This window comes from Oryx dammah, unplaced genomic scaffold (genome assembly GCF_014754425.2).
Source record: "Oryx dammah isolate SB20612 unplaced genomic scaffold, SCBI_Odam_1.1 HiC_scaffold_26, whole genome shotgun sequence".
Taxonomy (NCBI): domain Eukaryota; kingdom Metazoa; phylum Chordata; class Mammalia; order Artiodactyla; family Bovidae; genus Oryx; species Oryx dammah.
The window spans coordinates 42,884,970-42,907,232 of NW_024070210.1; the positions used below are offsets into that span (position 1 = coordinate 42,884,970).

Here is a 22,263-nt window from a genome sequence, read left to right on the forward strand (position 1 = left end):
TATTGAATAGATGCTCAGTAATAAAAAAATAAGTTAATAAATGTCTACTACTTATTTTTGCCTCCAGGATTGCCTTAGGTTATTTTCCAAAGAAGAAAAACTCACAGATAACAACAGGTTTTACTGCAGTCATTGCAGAGCTCGTCGGGATTCCCTAAAAAAGATAGAAATCTGGAAGCTGCCACCTGTGCTTTTAGTCCATCTGAAACGGTAAAAGGGACACATTTTTCTACCTGTTTAGTACTTTTTAGATGAAGGATTTCTATGTATTTTATTCTAAACTTTATTGTGCTGTCTGCTTAGGATGTATAACAAAGAAAGAGTATCAGGTTAGGGTACTTCTAGGGAAATTAGCGGAGAAGGCAGTGGCACCCCACTCCAATACTCTGGCCCGGAAACTCCCATGGATGGAGGAGCCTGGTGGGCTGTAGTCCACGGGGTCACTAAGAGTTGGACATGACTGAGCGACTTCACTTTCACTTTTCAGTTTCATGCATTGGAGAAGGAAATGGCAACCCACTCCAGTGTTCTTGCCTGGAGAATCCCAGGGACGGGGGAGCCTGATGGGCTGCTATCTATGGAGTTGCACAGAGTCAGACATGACTGAAGTGACTTAGCAGCAGCAGCAGCAGCAGCAGCAGGGAAGTTAGGCAGAAATGAAGAGGCTTGTTCACTTTAGTGTTTGCAATAACAGGGCAAAATGACAGCACCACTTTTTCATGTAACTCTGTCTTTTAAAATCATTGAAACTGGGGCAGGAGGGATAGATTGGGAGTTTGAGATTGACAAATAAACACTGCTGTATTTAAAACAGATAACCAACCTACTGTATAGCACAGGGAACGCTGTTATGCATTCTATGATAATCTAAATGGGAAAAGAATTTGAAAAATAGATAGAAGTATAACTGAATCACTCTGCTGTACACCTGAAAGTAAAATAACACTGCTAATCAATGATACTCCAATATAAAATAAAAAATTTTTACAAATCAGTGAAACAAAATTATTTTCAAATTATTGGAGATTCTTAGGCAGTTATTTATGTTAATTTCAACACTGATATATTCAAATCTCTTGTGTAGATTTTCTACAAAAGCTTATTAGATCAGTTGTCCTTTTCTGCTTGTTGCAGACTGCAAAGGTATAAACATTCTAAAAAAGATTACACATTTGTTCTGTTAAGATTATTAGTGCTGTGTATTATTCTTGGAGAATATCTTAAAGTATAAATGGTTCAGAGTTCACTCTTTAACAAATAATTTTGAACTAACCATATTATACCAACCAGTATTTTGGTGTTTAAAGAAGCAGTGTGTGTTAGGATAATGGAATGCCATTATTTTAGTCACTAGGCTATGTACATGCAGTTTCTGGCTCTAGTTTCTTCAAGTTCAGTTCAGTTGCTCAGTCGTGTCCAACTCTTTGCAACTCCACGAACTGCAGCATGCCAGGCCTCCCTGTCCATCACCAACTCCTGGAATTTACCCAAACTCATGTCCATTGAGTTGGTGATGCCATCCAACTATCTCATCCTCTGTCGTCCCCTTCTTCTCCTGCCCTCAATCTTTGCCAGCATCAGGATCTTTTCAAATGAGTCAGCTCTTCGCATCAGGTGGCCAAAGTATTGGAGTTTCAGCTTCAACATCTGCCCATCCAAAGAACACCCAGGACTGATCTCATTTGGGATGGACTGGTTGGATCTCAAAGGACAAGCTTAAATCTGGAGCCACTCTCTTCTGTTATTTCTCTGTACTTTGTGGTGATTAGCATTATAAATGAGGGTGTTAATAACTTCTTACCTTTGTCAAAGACTCACCTAATGGCTCTAGCTGGTCTAGGGATTAAGGGACCAAGGTGTGGCTCTACCTCTGTCACTCTGTTTACCTGGGGCAAGACATTTATGCACCTCAGTTTCATTTGTAAAACAGAAATGAAATCAAGTGTCTTTAGACAAGTCCCTCCACTATTAAAATTCTGAGTGTGTGTTTGAAATAGATTTTATGTCTAAACATAAAAACTGTCTAAAACTCTGGATTGTTAATGAATGAATTAGGGTTCATTTTGATGTCTTTGGTCTGTCAGTGTAACTGCTGTAATGTTTTGCTCTGCAGTTTTTCCTATGATGGCAGGTGGAAACAAAAATTACAGACATCTGTGGACTTTCCATTAGAAAATCTTGACTTGTCGCAGTATGTTATTGGCCCAAAGAACAATCTGAAGAAATACAACTTGTTTTCTGTTTCAGTAAGTATCTCATTGACCTAAATACTTTTTCTTTTGAAGCAAACTAAAAAAACAAGTTTCAGGTTGTTCCTTACCTCACAGGAAAGTAGGAACTACATTAAGGCTTTGAAATTATTGACATATTTTAAATAATTCAATTTGAATTGACTTTCTATCTTGTTTGGTACAGAATCACTACGGTGGGCTGGATGGTGGCCACTACACTGCCTATTGTAAAAATGCAGCAAGACAGCGGTGGTTTAAATTTGACGATCATGAGGTTTCTGATATTTCCATTTCTTCGGTGAAATCTTCAGCAGCTTATATCCTCTTTTATACTTCACTGGGACCACGAATAACTGATGTAGCCACATAAGGAGAAGTGGGTTTTAAGCTAGTTATCTTTTAACAGGCTGAGCAACACAACTCTTGAATTGCTTATACAGATTCTGGGTAGGCATAGCTGACCATTTAAAGGACTTGTAGGACAATGAGAGCTGTGTTACTATACCATATACTTCTGGTCAGCGCCATTATCAAAAAACTGACCAAGAACATTTAACAAGTATTGCAGTAAGCATTCCTTACAGGTACCGTTTATTTCAAAACAAGTTTTTTAGTTTGCTCCAAAGTTAAAATAATTAACTAGCTAAGCATTATTATTCTGCTGGTCTAAAAATCATTGTATCCTTTATTTTCCTATTCACTGTTATGGCCTTTTCACATTTCTAAATCCCAGCTTGATCTAATGAATACTCTAGAATGATGTAAAGCAGATAGGAATGTATGTGTATATATTTATTGCACACTTGCACATCAAATCAATGTACATAGTATAATATGTGGTCCTTTTGTGAAGCCTAGAACTCAGAGGATTGCTCCCCCTCCTCCTCTTCTGGCCTATTCTGAGTAACTGCAGTGCTTTCTTAGGGACATGACAGGGCAAAGCTATTTTTCTGTTGGCTTTGGGCTGTATTTGTGCACTAAATCTTTATTCTAAAAAAATAAATGGAAACTTTTCTTTAATTTTTTAAATGAGAATTTTCATTTACACCTACATTAAAATCTTAATGAGAAAAATAATTTAAAACGCTGTAAGTGTTCTGTCTTTAATTTTATATTGTTAAACAGGACAGCAGAATTATAATTTTTCCACACAGTTTATCCCAATACAGTGACTTAAAATTTAGTACACTTATTCTGTTGCATCACTTGATTCCACTCTTCCTTCACCTTGACCATGAACTGCATATAGCACTTATGATTCTCTCAAGAGTTGAAAGTCAAAGTAGGATATAAAACCTTAACACCCAGGCAGACTTATTCTATCACGAGTAGTAGAATTCTTACGATTAAGGTAAAAAGATGACTGCAAAGTGAACTGCATTATACACCACATCTTTACAAACTGATGTATTAAAAGGGATAGAAGAGCGTAGAATTTATCATTTACCCCAGGGACTCGGTTGTTACAGGTAAAGTCAATATAAACACTCCATATAAAAACAAGATTATAAAGGTGTTCCTGAAAGATGTCGCCATTAGTGGATTCCCAAGAAGAAGATGAAAGAATTGGTTTTGAATTGTGAAATGGACGACTTTTCATGTTCTGCAATTAGTCTGAGTGACTTAGAGCTTCTTGGCTAAATTATCAGATCAATTAATATTTTCAAATCACAGAGCCACTTGAACAAAAGTTATTTTGGTTTAGCTCCATGAAGTATCTTTGGAAAATAAATTTGTTGGATATATCTAATTATGAGATACTCTATGATTAAAAATACACATTACTAAACACTGCACTTTGAAACATGCACACAGTACATAATCTGAGTGCTTTAAAGGTCCCCATCTGTTAGTACTGCATCATTTCTTTGCTGCTTTGTTCAATGGGCTAGGACCCATGTTTGTTATAAACTTACCTTGTAAAAGGTTGCATAATATGCCAGAAGGACTTAAAAATGTCAGCAAATGCAAGTAAGTTGCAAGACTTTTAATGACAAAGCAAAACTTAAGTACCAGGTTCTCACTGCTAGTTTTGCAATTTTCAGGAAACACCATTTTCTTAGCTCTTGCATTTTTGTGTAGGTATAGAAAAGGGCTGACAGCTGTAGAACAGGAGATATGCTGCAGCAGTTTGGACTGAAGTATCTGGAATCTCACTGATTCGTGTGTCATCAAAGCTGTACCAGGCCTGGGTCACTGAGTTCTTGGAGAAAGCAGTGTAGTGGCCACCATCCAGATCACCAAAGTGGTTCTAGGGGCAAGAGGAAACGTCAGCTTTAGTGTTTACATTTGAATACTTAACTGTTACAGCCAAAAATGTAAGGCCACAAAATATTTTTAATAACTGTCCTTTATACTGCATTAAAAGGAAATGACAATTTTAAGTCAAATCATACATGCAGCCTGACTGCTCTATTTTTCATGTCACTGAAATGGTTATACATTAGGTTTATTGACTATTTAATAGAATATGTGAATGAAAGAAGATAGTATCTGACAGCAGCTAGTATTTATCAGTTAATACTGAGCACCTACCGTCAGTTCAGTTCAGTTGCTCAGTTGTGTCCGACTCGTTTCAACCCAGTGGATTGCAGCACGCCAGGCTTCCCTGTCCATCACCAACTCCTGGAGCTTATTCAAACTCGTGTCCATTGAGTTGGTGATGCCATCCAACCATCTCATCCTCTGTCTTCCCCTTCTCCTCCTGCCTTCAATCTTTCCCAGCATCAGGGTCTTTTCAAATCAGTTAGTTCTTTGCATCAAATGACCAAAGTACTGGAGTTTCAGTTTCAGCTTCAACATCAGTCCTTCCAATGACTATTCAGGACTGATTTCCTTTAGGATGGATTGGTTGGATCTCCTTGCAGTTCAAGGGACTCTCAAGAGTCTTCTCCAACACCACAGTTCAAAAGCATCAGTTCTTTGACACTCAGCTTTCTTTATAGTCCAACTCTCATAGCCATATAAGACTACTGGAAAAACCATAGTTTGACTAGATGGACCTTTGTTGGCAAAGTAATGTCTCTGCTTTTGAATATGCTGTCTAGGTTGGTCATAACTTTTCTTCCAAGGAGCAAGCGTCTTTTAATTTCACGGCTGCAGTCATCATCTGCAGTGATTTTGGAGCCCCCCAAAATAAAGTTTCTCACTGTTTCCATTGTTTCCCCATCTATTTGCCAAGAAGTAATGGGACCAGATGTCATGATCTTACTTTTCTGAATGTTGAGCTTTAAGCCAACTTTTTCACTCTCCTCTTTCACTTTCATCAAGAGGCTCTTTAGTTCTTCCCCACTTTCTGCCATAAGGGTGATGTCATCTGCATATCTGAGGTTATTGATATTTCTCCCAGCAATTTTGATTCCAGCTTGTGCTTTATATAGCCCAGCATTTCGCATGATGTGCTCTGCATATAAGTTAAATATAGGGTGATAATATACAGCCTTGACGTACTCCTTTCCCAATTTGGAACTAGTCTGTTGTTCCCATGTCCAGTTCTAACTGTTGCTTCTTGACCTGCATACAGATTTCTCAGAAGTCAGGTCAGGTGGTCTGGTATTTCCATCTCTTGAAGAATTTCCCACAGTTTGTTGTGATCCACACAGTCAAAGGATTTGGCATAGTCAGTAAAGCAGAAGTAAATATTTTTCTGGAACTCTTGCTTTTCGATGATCCAACAGATGTTGGCAATTTGATCTCTGGTTCCTCTGCCTTTTCTAAATCCAGTTTGAATATGTGGAAATTCACAGTTGACATACTGTTGAAGCCTGGCTTGGAGAATTTTGAGCATTACTTTCCTAGCATGTGAGGTGAGTGTAATTGTGCAGTAGTTTGAACATCCTTTGGCATTGCCTTTCTTTGGGATTGGAATGAAAACTGACCTTTTCCAGTCCTGTGGCTAGGTTCCAGGTATCTCTTGGGAGTCAAGAGCTTCCTATTACTCCAAGAGATACCTGGAATCAAGAGTACCTACCATACACTGACTATTAAACATCAAAGGAAATTTTAAAATAATAATCATATCTCCTAAATGAACTTATAGTGTAATTTTGAAGATAGGCTAAGATTAGACATGAAAAAAGACATTTAACATGACAACAAGACATAAAACGACTGTATATTGTGACCACACAATTTGAGGGGGGTGTACAACAACAGCTCCCTCAGTCATCCAAGGCCCAAAGAAGAACCTGTTGCATTTGTCTTTCCAAAGCCAGTAGAGGAATGTTTGAAACAAATGCATTGGAGAACCTCATTTCTCAGAAGGTAGTATGGCATACAGCAGGGGTCAGCAAACCATATCTGGCCATGGATCAGAGCCAGCCCACTGCCTATTTCTGTATGGCCTGTGAATTAAGAATGCATTTTATATTTTTACATGGTTGAAAAAAGGACATGTGAAAGTTACATGAAGTTCAAAATTTTCAATGTCCTTAAATAAAGTTTTATGGGACTACAGCCATGCTCACTTGTTTATAAGTGGCTGCTTTCACACTACAACAGTAAAGTTGAATAGCGACTAGATACATGGCCTGCAAAGCATAAAATATTTACTGTCTAGCTTTTTACAGAATAAGTTTGTTTATCAGTGGGGTAGGGGGAGGAAAATGGATTTTTCTAGTCAATTTGACTATGAATTCAGCTTTAATTCCCCTATCTTTTAAGACTGGGTAACAAGACCTTATATACACTACTATTGTATATATGTCTTGTATACAACTACTATTTATCTTATAGTGCAAGCACACAGAAGGTACTTTTTAAGTGTCCCCTTAGACCTTCATCTTCCTCACATCTCCCCTTACACATTAGAGAAATATCCCAAAGCTAATATTTAAAAGATTCAGGGTCTGGTCTTGATGTTGGCCATGTGACCTTCAGCTGATATGCTTAAATTTACTTATTTATAAGATGGTGCCCAGAGACTTCCTGGTGGTCTAGTGGTTAAGACACTGTGCTCCCAATACAGGGGGGCCAGGTTCAATCCCTGGTCAGGGAACTAGATCCCACATGCTCCAACAAAGATTGAAGATCCCCAGGTCACAACTAAGACCCAGCACAGCCAAATAAGTAAGATAAATACTTAAAAATGTCCATAATAGTGTGATGTAATTTGGTTGAGAAAAATAAAACGTCTGGTGGATACAGATGATGAGTAATGTTCTAAAGTGACTAGACAGATCATGGGTAGAATATGTTCAGTTTTGATGGCTTGCTGTAAAAAACAAAAAAAACGAACATAGCAGAAGCAGGTGAAGCATCATTCTTGACTTCTGTTCCCAGTTATTTTTGGCAACAGCTAGCCTGAAAGTCTTCATATGAAAGTGTAAGGAATGCTGAATGAAACACGCTAAATACCCATTGAAATATATGGCTAACTTTAAAGATGGTATAGTGAGAGTAATCTCAAGGGGCCAAGTACAGAGGAAATAAAAGATGAGTGTGATATATGGTTGATGCTGTGACTGGGAGCAAAGGCAGTTTCTGGACTCTGGAACCACTGTGCTTGGGTTTTAAGGGTAGCACAAGGGTTGGAGGTAAAGTCTTAAGTCCCTGCAAGGTGAGGCATTGGAATGAAATTCACACACATAGCCACAACCTCTTAAAAGAGATTGACCCTCAATAACAGAACAAAAGGGACTTCCCTGGTGGTCCAGTGTTAAGAATCCCCCTTGCAATGCAGAGGATGCAGGTTAGATCCCTGGTGGGGGAACTAGGATCCTACATGCTGGAGGCCAACCAAGCCCGAGGGCTGTAACTACTGAGCCTGAGCTCTACAGCCCATGCACCACAACCACAGAGAAGCCCATTGCTGCAACAAAAGATCCTGCATGCCATGCTGCAACTAAGACCTGACACAGCTAAATAAATATTTGTTTTAAAAAAATAATAAATGACAGGGAAATCTATCCTCCAGTGTTTAGCTTAGCTTAGGCTCTGGGTACAAAGAATAAAAGAAATTCCTAGAAATTTGTTACCACAGACCTGGCTTCTTCGGGGGATTCAAATTTAAACTGTTAATACCTGTGTGTGTCAGAATCCTGTGAATTTAATGTGAGAATAGAATTATTTGGGGGTTGCTTGGCAAAAGAAAAGAGAATTACTTTCTAAATTGATGGACCTTAATTCAGGCTGCACAGGATAACCACACATTAAGGAAAAAAAGCCAGTGATGCTGAACTCACAATTCAGTATTACAGAACACACAAAGAAAAAATTCACCATGAGGAAGAGAAGGCAATAAATAAGAAGATTAAACCCCAAGCACTTTAGGTAATAGAGACTATACAGAAAGTATACAAACATTTTAAGAACAGGAAGCAAACTCTGGAAACTTCAAAAGAACTTACAGAAATGATAAACACTTGAAATTAAAAATTTCAAGTGTTGAGAGTACATAGTACATAGAATTGAAGAGATAATGAATAAATTATACAGATGAAACAGGAAATTAGCCTGAATGTAGTAGTGGCAGGAAGTTGAAAGAGAACATTCAGTATATACCTAGTAGAAGTGCTGGAGAATAGAGCACAGGAACAAGGCATTATTGAAAGTGACAATGACTAGAAATGATTAAGGAAAGACATGAATTTTCAAATTTAGAAAATACGGTGAACCAAGGATAAATAAAAATACTACAAGACAACAAACACAGAGTTTTAAAGTCAACAGGAAAAAAGGATTATCCACAAAAGAATAACATGATGGCAGAACTCCACGGGAGCCATATAAATCTGAAATAGTAGTTTTAAAACAATAAAACATAACTGCATCCAGAATTTGCTCTCTAGTTAAAGCATTCAAGAATCAAGGTAAAAGATTTTTTTCAGTCAGAGACTTAAGACTTCAGGATAACAGACTTGATGTAAAGTCCACTGAATGTCCTACACAAACAAAATTGAGTACAAGTGAAAAAGTGATATGTAAGAGAGCCTGAGGACTTCCCTGGTGGTCCAGTGGTTAAGAATCCACCTGCCAATGCAGGGGATATGGGTTTGATCCCTGGTCTAGGAAAATTCCACATGCCCATGGAGCAACTAATAAGCCCATGCGCCACAACTACTGAGAATGAATACCAAAACTGCAGCCCGCACGCTCCAGAGCCTGTGCACTGCAACTATACCAGAGCCAATGCACTGGAACTACTTAATCTGTGTGCTGCAACCACTGAAACTCATGCACCCTAGGGCCTGTGCTCTAAACAAGACAAACAGCCACGATGAGAAGCCTGTGCACCACAATTACAGAGTAGCTCCTGCTCCGGCAACTAGGGAAAGCCTGCAAGTGGCAGTGAAGACGCAGCCAAAAGTTAAACAAAGACAACAAATTGATAGATATATGTATCTTTCAGTTATTCATTTTGTTAAAGCAGATAAAAAGAATATATATTTGAACAACACAGCAAATTTTATTTAATGGACAGATGGAACTCTGAACCTAATTTACAAATTCTTTTCAAGCACACATAAAACGAGGACAAAAAGCAACAAGATCAACCTGTACTATGATTGGATAATATTGGACCATATTTTCTGATGAGAATGCAGTTAAGTTAGAAATTAGTAACAGAAATATGACTATATAAAATTATGTTTGGAATTTTTGAAATGCACCTCTAAATAACAAGTTGATGGAAATCAAAGGAAGTTGAAGATGGGAAATTAAAAACCAGAAATCAATGAAACAGAACACAAAGAAACAATCAAAAAACCATAAGCTGGTTCTTTCAGATAACAAAATAGATAAACTATTGTGTTAAGGATAAACAAAGGGAGAAGTGACAATTCAGTTATGTTGTTTAGTCCCTCAGTCATGTCCGACTCTTTGCAACCCCATGAACTACAGCCCACCAGGCTCCTCTGTTGATGGGATTTCCTAGGAAGAATACTGGAGGGATTGCCATTTTCTTCTCCAAGGGGTCTTCCTGACCCAGGCAGAGAATCTCCTGCAAGCCCCCTGAATTGCAGGAAGATTCTTTGCTGCTGAGACACTTGTAAACAATTTTCTGCCAATAAATTTGAAATGCAAAAAAAAAGGGATTTTAAATATTCTTAAAACCATGTTAAAGTAAAATAGAGCTTTTATAAGTTAAAACAGGTAAGTGTCTTCATGATCTTTGGGTAGAGCAAGCTGTGGTAGTTTCACAAATGGAATATTATACAGCAATGAAAGTGAAAGTGAAGTCGCTCAGTTGTGTCTGATTCTTTGCGACCCCATGGACTGTAGCCTACCAGCCTCTTCCGTCCATGGGATTTTCCAGGCAAGAATACTGGAGTGGGTTGCCATTTCCTTCTCTAGGAGATCTTCTTGACCCAGGGATTGAACCTGGTCTCCCACATTGTAGGCAGACGCTTTACCATCTGAGCCACCAGGGAAGCCCAATGAAGATGAGTAAGCCACAATACATGCAATAATATGAATGAATGTTGCATAATTTTGAGTGAAAGAAGTCAGACACAAAAGAGTCCACACAGTAGGATTTCATTTCTATAAAGCAGAAGAACTGGCGAAACCTGTCAGCAGCCAGTGGTCTGGACTAGAAGGGGCCACACAGGCAGTTAGCGTACTGGTAATATTCTACTTGAACCATATTCTGGTTACACTGGCAGGTTACCTTTTTGCAATTTTACTGAGTTTTACATTCATGGTTTCCATTTTTAGAAAACAGACATGGGGCATGGGGGGGGAGGGTGGGACAAAGTGGGAGATTAGGATTGACATATATACACTACCATGTATAAAACAGATAGCTAGTGGGAAGCTGCTGTATGGCACTGAGAGTTCAGCTTGGTGCTCTGTGATAACCCAGATGGGTGCAATGGGAGAGATGGGGGTGGGAGTCCCAAGAAGGAGGGGATGTATGTATACATATAGCTGATTCACTTTATTGTACAACAGAAACTAGCACATTGTAAAGCAATTATACTCTTAAAAAAAAAAATGAAGTAACAGAAACTCCTCGATAGACTCACCATGGCTAAAGCAAATTGATCAAATATTTCAAAATCTACTCACCAAGAACAAAAATTCCAAGACCAGATAGTTTTTTTGTTTAATTATACCAGACTTTCAAGAAACAAGTTATTTTTATCTTATACAGACTGTGCCAGAGAACAGAAAAGAATGGCAAACCTATTTTATGAGGCTAGAAACAGACTGATCCTAAAACAAAACAGGCTGATCCCTAAAACAGAAACAGAAAAGGACAGTATGAGAAAGAAAGTTACAGGTTAGTTTCTTGACTGTGAAAATAGATATTAAAAATGTGAAAACATTTTTAGCAAAAAAAATTAAGTAGAAAATCAGTGTTGTTTGCTATGTTAATAGAATAAAGGAGAGATTCACGTCAGTAATCTTCAAAATGTGATCTGGAAGAATAAAGTTTCATGTGTTAGCACATGACAAGGCACTATACAAAGTTGTGAGAGCAAAATAGAAACAACCTAGATACAAAGAATTACAAAAAGCAGGTTAAATGTATGCACTAAAGCTAATATATCAATATGGATTAATATCACAAAAATAAAGCTGAGGAAGTTACAGAAGGATATGTAAATTAATGATACTAGATTTATAAAACATGCAAAACACACTATATCACACATACATGTGTGACAAGAGTATGAAAATGCATGGGAATGTGCTATGCTGTGCTAAGTCACTCAGTCGTGTCCGACACTCCGCGACCCTGTGGACTGTAGCCTGCCAGGCTCCTCTGTCCATGGGATTCTGTAGGCAAAAATGCTGCAGTGGGTTGTCATGCCCTTCTCCAGGGGACCTTCCCAAACCAGGGATCGAATCCATGTCTTACACCTCCTGCACTGGCTGGCAGGTTCTTTATCACTAGCGCCACTTGGGAAGCCCTGCATGGGAGTAATTCCTTCCAAATTCAGGACAGTGGTTACAACTGAGAAGGGAGCGAAGTAGAGTTGTTAAAGATACACAGAGGCTTGATTTTTTTCTACAATATTCTATTCTTAACATCTGTGTGTGTACATATTGTGTTTTCTTTGCTTGAAATATTTGATAATTTTATAAAGTTTTCCTAGAAACCAATCATTTGAAGAGGGTTGAAGGGGGTAAATGTTGTTAGTGTATGATCACTATTTTCAAATATTTGAAAGATTGTCACATATAAGACATGTAAGATACAAGAAGGACAGGGAAGCCTAGAATACTGCAGTCCATGGGGTTGCAAAGAGTCAGACACAACTGAGTGACTGAACAACAACAACACATATAAGAAATGAGTTCTGTTTGGCTAACATACGTACAAGCATTTGTTAACCAAAAAGTCACATAGGTGTTAACTATGCTGTGTTCAGTTGTGTCCCACTCTTGCGACCCTGTGGACTGTACCCTGCCAGGCTCCTCTGTCCATGGCATTTTCTAGGCAAGAAGACTGGAGTGGGTCGCCATCTCCTTCTCTAGGGATCAAACCCACTTCTCTTGCGTCTCCTGCACTGGGAAATGGACTCTTTACCAACTGGGAAGCCCAAAGAGTTTGGGCCCAATGTAGAGAGACAAGTTAATAGTCAGAGGCAGCATAACATAGTAGTGAGAGCCAGACTGTTTGGAGCAGCCTGCCTGGCTTCAGACCCTGGCTCTGCTCTTTGTAGGCATTAGATTGGAGCAGATTATTTAACCTCTGTTCCTGTTTCCCATTTTGTAAGATGGGGATGATAATAGTGCCCACACCTCACAGGGCTACATAAGAATTAAATGGTTGATTACTTATAAAGTGCTTGGAACACTATCTGGTACATAGCAAACACTATATGTTTGTAAAATCAAACAAATCTGGCAGATAAAGAGCCTTCCTTGTAAAGCAGAGAGCTCTTTAAGGGTTTATTCGAAAGCTGGATAAATATCTGTTAAGGATAGTGTGGAGGCAATCCTTCTTTTTTGGGCCAGGGTTGAATACTTCTCAAACTTCAGTACACATTCCAATCACATGGGGATCTTGCAAGTTTCCAGTCAGTAAGTGTTGGGTGGAGCCTGATATTTCTTATTTCTACCAGGTGTCTCCTGGGGAATGACACCTTGTGTAGCAGAGTTCTGGATGGCCTTTCCCCAGGACCATACATCACAGTTTCTAAGATGCTTAGTTCTTGTTTCTGATCAATCACCAATTTTCAGTAAATTCTAGCTATATTTCTTTCAAAATCAATTTTTACCCTTCAATTAACTAATAATAATTTAAACAAAGGATTAAGAATTTATAGGAAGCTTGGGTGACTCTTTTAAATATAAACATGTACCTTTTCATACTGCAGATAATTATCATACAAGTTTTTATAAATTCTGCTTTTAGATTTTTTATTTAAAGCAGAAACAGTTATAATGAGAAGTTAAAACAGTAAAATACGGAGGTGGAGCAATTCCTATATCATTTGGGAATTCACATTAGAATCTATTATGATAGAGAAGAGGATGTCACTCTAGATTTCCAAATTGGCAAGTTAGAGAAGAAAAACCATATTAAAGGGCAGGATAAATTAGAAAGAAGAATGTCAAAGATCAACATAAAAAGGTTAAAGTAAAGGATCTTTTTTAAGTTTGAAGTATGGTTCTCAGTTGAGAGATGTTAAAGAGAAAGACCAGTTGAAACAATATTTTATATTAATTCAGTGATAAGCTTAATAGCAAATTAGACTTCAGCACACCAGAGGACGCTGGTGAATCCCACTGGGATCTAGTGGGAGCCTTGCCCATCTGACACTGGACACAACTGGACCTCCAAGTTCAAGTGAAACCGGAATGTTCTGAAGAAGATAACAAGAACAGAAACCCAGAGATGGCCTTGTGATCAAGAACAGAAACCCAGAGATGGCCTTGTGATCAAGAACAGAAACCCAGAGATGGCCTTGTGATCAAGAACAGAAACCCAGAGATGGCCTTGTGCTTGGGGTAGGTTGATGCTGTGGGAAGTTGTAGAAGGTCTGGTCTGAATTATACTCCATGATTTCTTTCCTTCAGGGAATCCTCAATGATGACCATTGATTCAGAGCCAATGGAATCCCCAGAGTTTCCTCAGGACTGATGCTCACAGGCAGTGATTATGTTTGGGGGGCTTTCACCATAGAGAGGCTCATGATTATTCAACATAAAGCTACTGGAACCAACTTGTGCTGCCCACTGCCCAGAGCACAGCTCACAAATCCCTGGATCTGAAATAGCCATGGAGTAGTGGACAGTAAGGAGGCAGTGTAGAGGACATTGTATTCTTTAACTGTGGTACTGTTCAAGGTCAAAGCAGGCAGTTTCCAGGCTCTATTTTGTTTTTAAAAGAACAGTACAGGAGAAGTCAGGAAGAGATAGGAGTAATCATTCAAGCAAATAATTCTACAGTTTTCTTTAAACCTGTGTTACTTTATATAGTTTCAGCATTTTACTCACCACCACTGCACAGAGGTTATATTTAGGATGTTTCCGAAAAACTGGACAAATGTAAGGAGTAAGGTCCAAGTTAGTGAGCGGGTAATGAATATCTGTCCTCAGTTTCCTTTTCATTGTACCCAGAATGTCAAACCTGGAGAGATAAAATAAATGTGTGAGATAGTAAGTTTGTAAACCACTCATGAATGAAGTCCACACACTTTCACAAGTTCGTAGTTAAAAGTAATTTCTTGGAAAGATTATTTGGTGCTGATCTTTACAAAAATTACTTTGTCTCATTACATATATTTAGAATCTTCGCATCCACAAGCCTTGCCAAAACTGAGGCTGGAGTGGGCCAAGGGCCTGAGTCAAGAAATGAGATGGATTAGAGTCAATCTAGCAGGAGGGAAAGAATGGAATTAAAGCCAGGATCAGCAATGGAGGAGTAGAAATCACACTGGTGGTTTCCTGAAGTCTTCCCTCCAGCAGATGCTATTTACCCTAACCAAGCTGACTCAGCTTTTTCTTATCTTGATTTCTGCACACACTGTCTTGGCAGTGTCCTGTTTTCCAGCTGTGAGGTTTTAATACATCTTTAATAAGATAAAGCTTGGTGAAAAATCTTGTCACATTTTCTAGGTGTTACATAGATCAGCAAATCTGAGGTCATATCACTCCAGAGCTTTTTAAAAAATACATTATGTTCATTTTGGAAAAGTGGCTGATTTAGGTCTAGAAGTGGGAAATTACTGGGTGAGCCTAAGATATTCTTGTGCCAGAAAGTAAAGAATCTTGTTTGCAAAACCTAAAGGAATATCAAGGGGAAAAGGGGGAAAGATTGAAGGCAGGAGGAGAAGGGGACGACAGAGGATGAGATGGTTGGATGGCATCACCAACTTGATGGACATGAGTTTAAGCAAGCTCCAGGAGCTGGTGATGGACAGGGAAGCCTGGCATGCTGCAGTCCAGGGGGTTGCAAAGAGTCAGACACGACGGAGCGACTGAACTGAAAGGAATATTGTTATCATGTGACCCCATGTGATATGATATCATATGATCCCATGCCTAGGTATCAGCTCAAAAGAAACGAAGAGGTTTTATATCCACATAAAAACCTATATGCAAATGTTAATAGCAGCTGTATTCCTATCTGCCCCAAACTGGAAACAACCCAAATGTTCATCAACTGGTGAATGGATCAACAATTTTGTTACATTCATAAAAGGGTATATACTACACAGCAATCAAAAGAAGGAACCACAGCTACATTCCACAACATGGATTAATTTCATTGTTCTAAGTGAAAGAAGCCAAACTCAAAAGGTCATATATGGTGTAACATAGGACATTCTGGAAAAGGTGAAACTATAACAATGGAAATCATATCAGAAGTTTCTATAGTTCATGTATGCTGCCGCTGCTGCTGCTAAGTCACTTCAGTCGTGTCTGACTCTGTGTGACCCCAGAGATGGCAGCCCACCAGGTTCCTCCGTCCCTGGGATTCTCCAGGCAAGAACACTGGAGTGGGTTGCCATTTCCTTCTCCAATGCATGAAAGTGTAAAGTGAAAGTGAAGTCGCTCAGTCATGTCCAACTCCTAGCAACCCCATGGACTGCAGCCCACCAGGCTCCTTCGTCCATGGGATTTGCCAGACAAGAGGACTGGAGTGGGCTGCCACTGCCTTCTCCAATGCGTGAAAGTGAAGTCGCTCAGTCGTGTCCAACTCCTAGCAACCCCATGGACTGCAGCCCACCAGGCTCCTCCGTCCATGGGATTTGCCAGACAAGAGGACTGGCGTGGGCTGCCACTGCCTTCTCCAAAAGAATCCACCTGACAATGCAGGAGACATAGATTCAACCCCGATCTTGGAAGATCCTCACAACCCATGGAGCAACTAAACTTGTGTGCTGTAACTACTGAGCCTGTCTCTACAGCCCAGGAGCCATGACGACTGAAGCTCATGCGCCCTAGAGTCTGTGGTCTGCAACAAGAGAAGCCATGGCAGTGAGAAGCTAGCACACTAGAGAGTAGTCCTCTCTCGCCACAACTAGAAAAAAGCCCATGAAGCAATGAAGACCCAGCACAGCCAAAAATAAATAAATAAATCATTAAAAAAAAGAAAAGAATGATAATAGTAATGGATACTAAACCCATTAAATTTTAAAATATCCACGAGTTCAAAGTGATACTAGTTACAGAGGGGAAAACTATACCTTTAAATGGTGAGATCTTACAGTCGCTACCTTAACTAAGGGATCAGATTTAACATTAACCTATATTTTTTGGACAAATTTTCCAAATATTTTTTGGAAAATTGGGACAAATTTTCATGATTTGCCTCCTGATGTAATGTAATGACAAGTCCATAACATCAGCTATGGCAGATTCTTGCTAAAATAAAACAGCTTAGCCCAAATCTAACCAAGGGGAAACAATCAGACAAATCCAGGAGGAGGCAAAAATGGTTCAATAGGAGGAAAAAAAGTTTACCTATCAAAAAAGAGGGAAGGCTTAGTCCAGATTAAAAGAGGCTGAAGAGATAGCCAAATGCAATGTATGACCCTTGATTGGATGGACTGGAAAAAAGTAATGAAAGACATTTTGGGGATGGGGGAATTTAGATATGGACTATATCTTAGGTGATACAAAATTATCCTTACATTTTTTGGACTATTTGATAATGGGGTTAACTCCAGTACTTTGGCCACCTCATGAGAAGAGTTGACTCATTGGAAAAGACTCTGATGCTGGGAGGGATTGGGGGCAGGAGGAGAAAGGGACGACCGAGGATGAGATGGCTGGATGGCATCACGGACTTGATGGACATGAGTCTGAGTGAACTCCCGGAGATGGTGATGAACAGGGAGGCCTGGCGTGCTGCGATTCCTGGGGTCGCAAAGAGTCGGACACAACTGAGCGACTGAACTGAACTGAACTGATAATGGTGTTGTGATTATGTAGGAAAATGTCCTTTTTCTCAGGTGATGCATGCTGAAGTATTTAAGCATGAAATGCCTTGGTGTCTGCATCTTACATTAGATGGTTCAGCTAATAAAATGGAAGGGACAGAGAAAGGGAGAGCTGGAGGGAGAAAGACTGGAAGAATGGAAGGAAATGTCAAAAAGTGGCACCAACTAATAAAGATTTTAGGGTATATGAATACTTATTATATACCTTTTCAACATTTCTGTATATATGAAACTTTTAAAAATAAAAAATGAGCTGGGGGTGGAGATTAAAAATTAAAATAGTGATGCTCAGATTCCACATCAGACTTATGGGATTAGAGTCTCCAAGGGTGGAGCCAGGGAATCTATCTTTAAAAAGCAATCGAAGTGAGCTCCAAAATGTCTATCAACAGTTTAAAAGATAAAGAAAACATGATGTACATACATATGATGGACACAGGTGTAAAAAGGAATAAAATTCTGGTACACATCACTACAAGGATATCCGACCTTGGAAACATTATGCTAAGTGAAACAGGTCAGCAAAAAGGACAAATGTTGTGTGACTATACTTATGTTCAATATCAGAATAGGCAAATTTACAGACGCAGAAAGCAGATTAGAGGTGACCAGAGGCTAAAGGGAAGAGGAATGAGGGGTGGTTAATGGCTCCAGAGTTTCTGTAGAGGGTGATGAAAAAGTTTTGGAAATACTGACTGATATACAACATTGCGAATTGTAATTAACACCAGTAAAATTATACACTTAAAATGGCCAAAATGGCAAATTTTATTATGTATATTTTACCACAGATTAAAAAAAATTAATATACCCAACACCATTGAATAATACACTTAAATGGGTGAAATGCATGGTATGTGAGTTACATGTGAAAGCTCTTCCAAAAATCTGCTCACAAAATGTTAAAATCCATACCTTTTTAGGTGAAAGACAATTGTTTTTGGCGCTTTGGAAATAGTGGGCCTCACAGCTGTCTCTTGCTTGGTTTCACAAAAGGAACAGTGAATCTGGTTGTTCCAGGTCAATATGTCTTGTTGAAAAAAACACTGGAGACAGTCCTATTGAGGAAAAAAGCATTTGATGACCAAATCGGATCCACAGCAATCTGGTCTCCTGTCTATATTAGAACTCTGAAAGAGCCGCAGAAATGTAATCCCTGGTGCTTTTCTCAAAGTCAAATCCAAGAGATGCCAGCACCACAAGATGCAGTCTGGACAGAATCCACCTGGCCAAGGAGGTGCTGCTTTCTCACTTAAGTTACTGCAATGGATCCAAATGTCCATCTCATGTCTAATCTCTGAATCATCATTTTACTATTTCTGATTTGTTTCAGAATAATACCAACTATGCAATTTCCACTAACCAAGTCAGGCTTTAAGTTATTTGTCTCATCACAAAAGTGATTTGGTGACTAAAAATGGCCGTATCCCAGTATCTGGGGGTGGCCCATTATAAAGACAGCAGAACAGAAAGAATCAGATCTCATGCCCACAGGAGACATCACCAACCAGCCAAGCCCCCTGCTCTGCAAAGCACTGGCCTAAAGAAGAAGTGAGCACAGATTGCCAGCGCCTCATTTAGAGGCTTTGGAATTCATCTCTAGCAGGCTTTAGCAGTTTGATCTGAGAAAAAGTCCAGGTCTGAATAAGTAGAATTCTTTTCTCTAATTCTGGTATGTGAAAACAGTTTTAGCAATAGATGTACTTTCATAATTGTGGAAGAAAAATATTAATGTGTGTTTTTCTGCAAGGAAACTTACTGCTCCCTGCCTCCTAACAGCCACCTACCTTTCACTGACACCTCCCACCTCCCACCCCCCAACCCCCCACCCACTCCCTGACCCTCCCCACTTCATTTACAGATTAACTTTTAGTATTACAATAAAGAAAATTCAAGAGGTAAACTAAGACACCATTCCATTCTATCTCCCCACCTCAAATTCCTCAGCTCTTGTCCAAATATAAGTGACTCAAGACTAAGAGTCAGATTTATTTCTATCTAGTTTCCAATCTGGACCTACAGACCTCTGGGATGAAAACAGGCCATAGAATTTTGATAAGTTTAAATTTCCTGTATGCACCAAGCCCTCTCAATAGGTTGAATAAAGCCCACCTATCTATCTATTTTACAGTGAGGCTGTTTTACTGAACGTCATCAGTGTTACAAGTGAATTCACAGTAACTTTTGGCTGTAGTCACTTTTCTACAAAACATTGTCATCATGGGCTTCCAATTTTTTTTAGTTATAAAGTGGCTCCCCTTATACTAGAAAATACAGGAAACAGTGCTGAGAAAAATCCAGGGCTGGGGCAGAGAGAGACAAAAGAGGTCTCCAGGAGTAAGAATTCTTACCTGAAGAGAGCACTTGTATTTGGATGGAATGGGGAGGGAGATGATGGTGAAAACTTCGTTCCTGTAGGTGCAGTTCTCACACTTTAAACATACGATGCTGTAACTGAGCTGCCCTTCAAACAGCCGGGTGATGATGGAGGATTCATTGGCGATCATCTTCCTGCAGTATCTTGGAATGGATCTTTTTTCATATGATTTTTTCCGGTGGTACTGATCAAGGGACAAATTCATGCCAAATCAACTATTGGTTATCAAAGTTGTTTTAATAGAATGACCTGATTTTTCTATCAGAATGCTATCCAAAACTTTAGTTTTGCATTCAGATAATAAATAGAATAAGATCTTAGTGAAAGTGAAAGTGAAGTCGCTCAGTCGTGTCTGACTCTTTGCGACCCCGTGGACTGTAGCCTACCAGGCTTCTCTGTCCATGGGATTCTCTAGGCAAGACTACTGGAGTGGCTTACCATTTCCTTCTCCAGGGGATCTTCCCGACCCAGGGATCAGACCCAGGGATCAAACTCAGGTCTCCCACATTGGAGGCAGATGCTTTAACCTCTGAGCCACCAGGGAAGCCCAATATAATAAGTATAATTTGTGATAATTCATTGATTTGCCTCTTTAAGTGAAGCTGAGGATGAGAACACCCTAACCCTGGTAAAACCCATGTCCACGGTGCCATAAGCTGACAGCCAATGATACTGTGATATGGGGCTCTGGAGGGAGGTTTTCCTGGGAAGAGGGTAAGCTGCAAACTGGCTTCTGGTCATGCAAGTTTATCAACAGTAAGATAAAGGAATTGGATCTTTCCTCCAGTCCCTTCAGGTTATGTTCTCTAGCCTCCTATTGTTAGGAAAAAAAAAAGTTTCTTAAAGAGCAAATGTTAAACTCCTGAGATGGCCCAATTTTGTTAGGCTTGTAGCCTGATGTGAATCTAGCTGATGCCCAGGAACAGCATTTCCAGGAGCACGTTCTGACTGTCCAGTGATTCTACAGCCTTAGCGAAATGTTCTAAAGGCGCTATGCTTTCAGTCGGTTCTGCTTCGGCAGCTTCTTTCATCACACCTCCTGCCCACGTCTCCCACCATTAATTCCACCTACCTTTTTCAGAGCTTCATGAAGTTCATTCAGGACATAAATCAAGAATTCCTGAGCATCTTGCTGCGTCTTTTTCATAAATACTGGGTAGAGGTTGCCAAGAGCTGACCGAAATATTTCTGGTGAGACACAGTCAGAGTCTGCAAGCCACATGTCTGTCATCACATATGCAAAAGCAGTGGCAACCTCGCTGCAGTCCCTAAGAAGGAGGGGAAATGTTTCTGGCTGATCATGTGGCATCAGACCCCAAGATTCATTCATTTCTTGGTTGACCGTCTCATTTTACTCACCCTAGAAACGGGATCTGGGGCGCTGCAGCCTCTACTAACTGGTTTAGCCCTTTCCAGAAGGTCCCTTCCCTAACCTCACCTTGGAGAGCAGGGGTGGGGGCCGGGCCACAGGTAAGGCAAATGGTCTTACTTTTGAAGAGCGTTAATGTACTTTCCCGAGAGAAAGTATTCCACCAGTGGTGAGATGCTGCAGAGACACTGTAAGATGGCGTTCATGTAGCATGTGTTGCCCAGGTTCCGCAGGCCAGTCACCCCCTGGAGATGGGGCTGGTTCTCTTCAGCTTCGTTAACTGGGCACGGGTCATAGTGATCTGTGCGCTCTGTGCTGTGTTGGTGCCCCGTGGAAAGAAAGGAAAGCATTTTGAAGAAACAAAATACACACAAATGAAATCAGGCCCTCTCAGCCTCATGACACAAAACAGAGTTCTTCATAAGACTTCTACCAAATACATTCCCTATCAAAGACAGAAGTATTTGGACTTGGAGTCTAAAACTGTGTTACTTGGCTCAGGGCTCTCTGAACAGTGAAAGTGAAGTTGCTCAGTGGTGTCCGACTCTTTGTGACCCTATGGACTGTAGTCTACCAGGCTCCTCCGTCCATGGGATTTTCCAGGCAAGAATACTGGAGTGGGTTGCCATTTCCTTCTCCAGGAGATCTTCCCAAACCAGGGATTGAACCCAAGATTCCCACACTGTAGGCAGACGCTTTACCATCTGAGCCACCAGGAAAACTCTGAAGAGTGCCTGCAGCCAAATAAACAGAGATAAAATTTCTTCCTAAAACCAAAGCAAGAGGACAGAAAATACTGCCATTCCAGGATCCTAGAATCTGCTAAAAATGCAGACCTTCTTTCTAAATACCATTTAGAATATTTACATTTTTGCTGGACAGGTAATTTAATTATTACTAGTAATAATAATAACAGATAGCAGTTAATAACAATGATGG

The 22,263-nt window shown here is 39.8% G+C and overlaps 2 protein-coding genes and 1 non-coding gene across 6 annotated transcripts in view; 2 read left to right on the forward strand and 1 right to left on the reverse strand.

The window, feature by feature from the left end:
• USP8 (ubiquitin specific peptidase 8) overlaps nt 1-3,308 on the forward strand; it is a 49,572-nt gene extending 46,264 nt beyond the window's left edge. For 3 of the 4 annotated variants that reach the window (XM_040226502.1, XM_040226503.1, XM_040226504.1), the window contains 3 exons: nt 68-210; nt 2,114-2,246; nt 2,416-3,260. In XM_040226502.1, the coding sequence (XP_040082436.1) occupies nt 68-210; nt 2,114-2,246; nt 2,416-2,601 (462 nt within the window). In that variant the 3' untranslated portion in view covers nt 2,602-3,260. Of the gene's footprint in view, nt 1-67; nt 211-2,113; nt 2,247-2,415 lie in introns of all 4 variants that reach the window. The other variant, XM_040226501.1, reaches the window with a different exon arrangement.
• An 895-nt stretch (nt 3,309-4,203) lies between these two features.
• On the reverse strand, nt 4,204-21,617 carry USP50 (ubiquitin specific peptidase 50). The gene is made up of 6 exons (XM_040226505.1): nt 21,445-21,617; nt 21,028-21,223; nt 19,930-20,139; nt 18,494-18,636; nt 14,628-14,760; nt 4,204-4,482 (listed from the first exon to the last, which is right to left on the reverse strand). The coding sequence occupies exons 1-6, from the start codon at nt 21,528-21,530 to the stop codon at nt 4,291-4,293; spliced, it is 960 nt and encodes a 319-aa protein (XP_040082439.1). The 5' UTR covers nt 21,531-21,617; the 3' UTR covers nt 4,204-4,290.
• TRNAG-CCC lies at nt 7,155-7,227 on the forward strand. Its single transcript has one exon. It is a non-coding gene; the product is annotated as a tRNA-Gly (tRNA).
• Nucleotides 21,618-22,263: the final 646 nt, after the last annotated feature.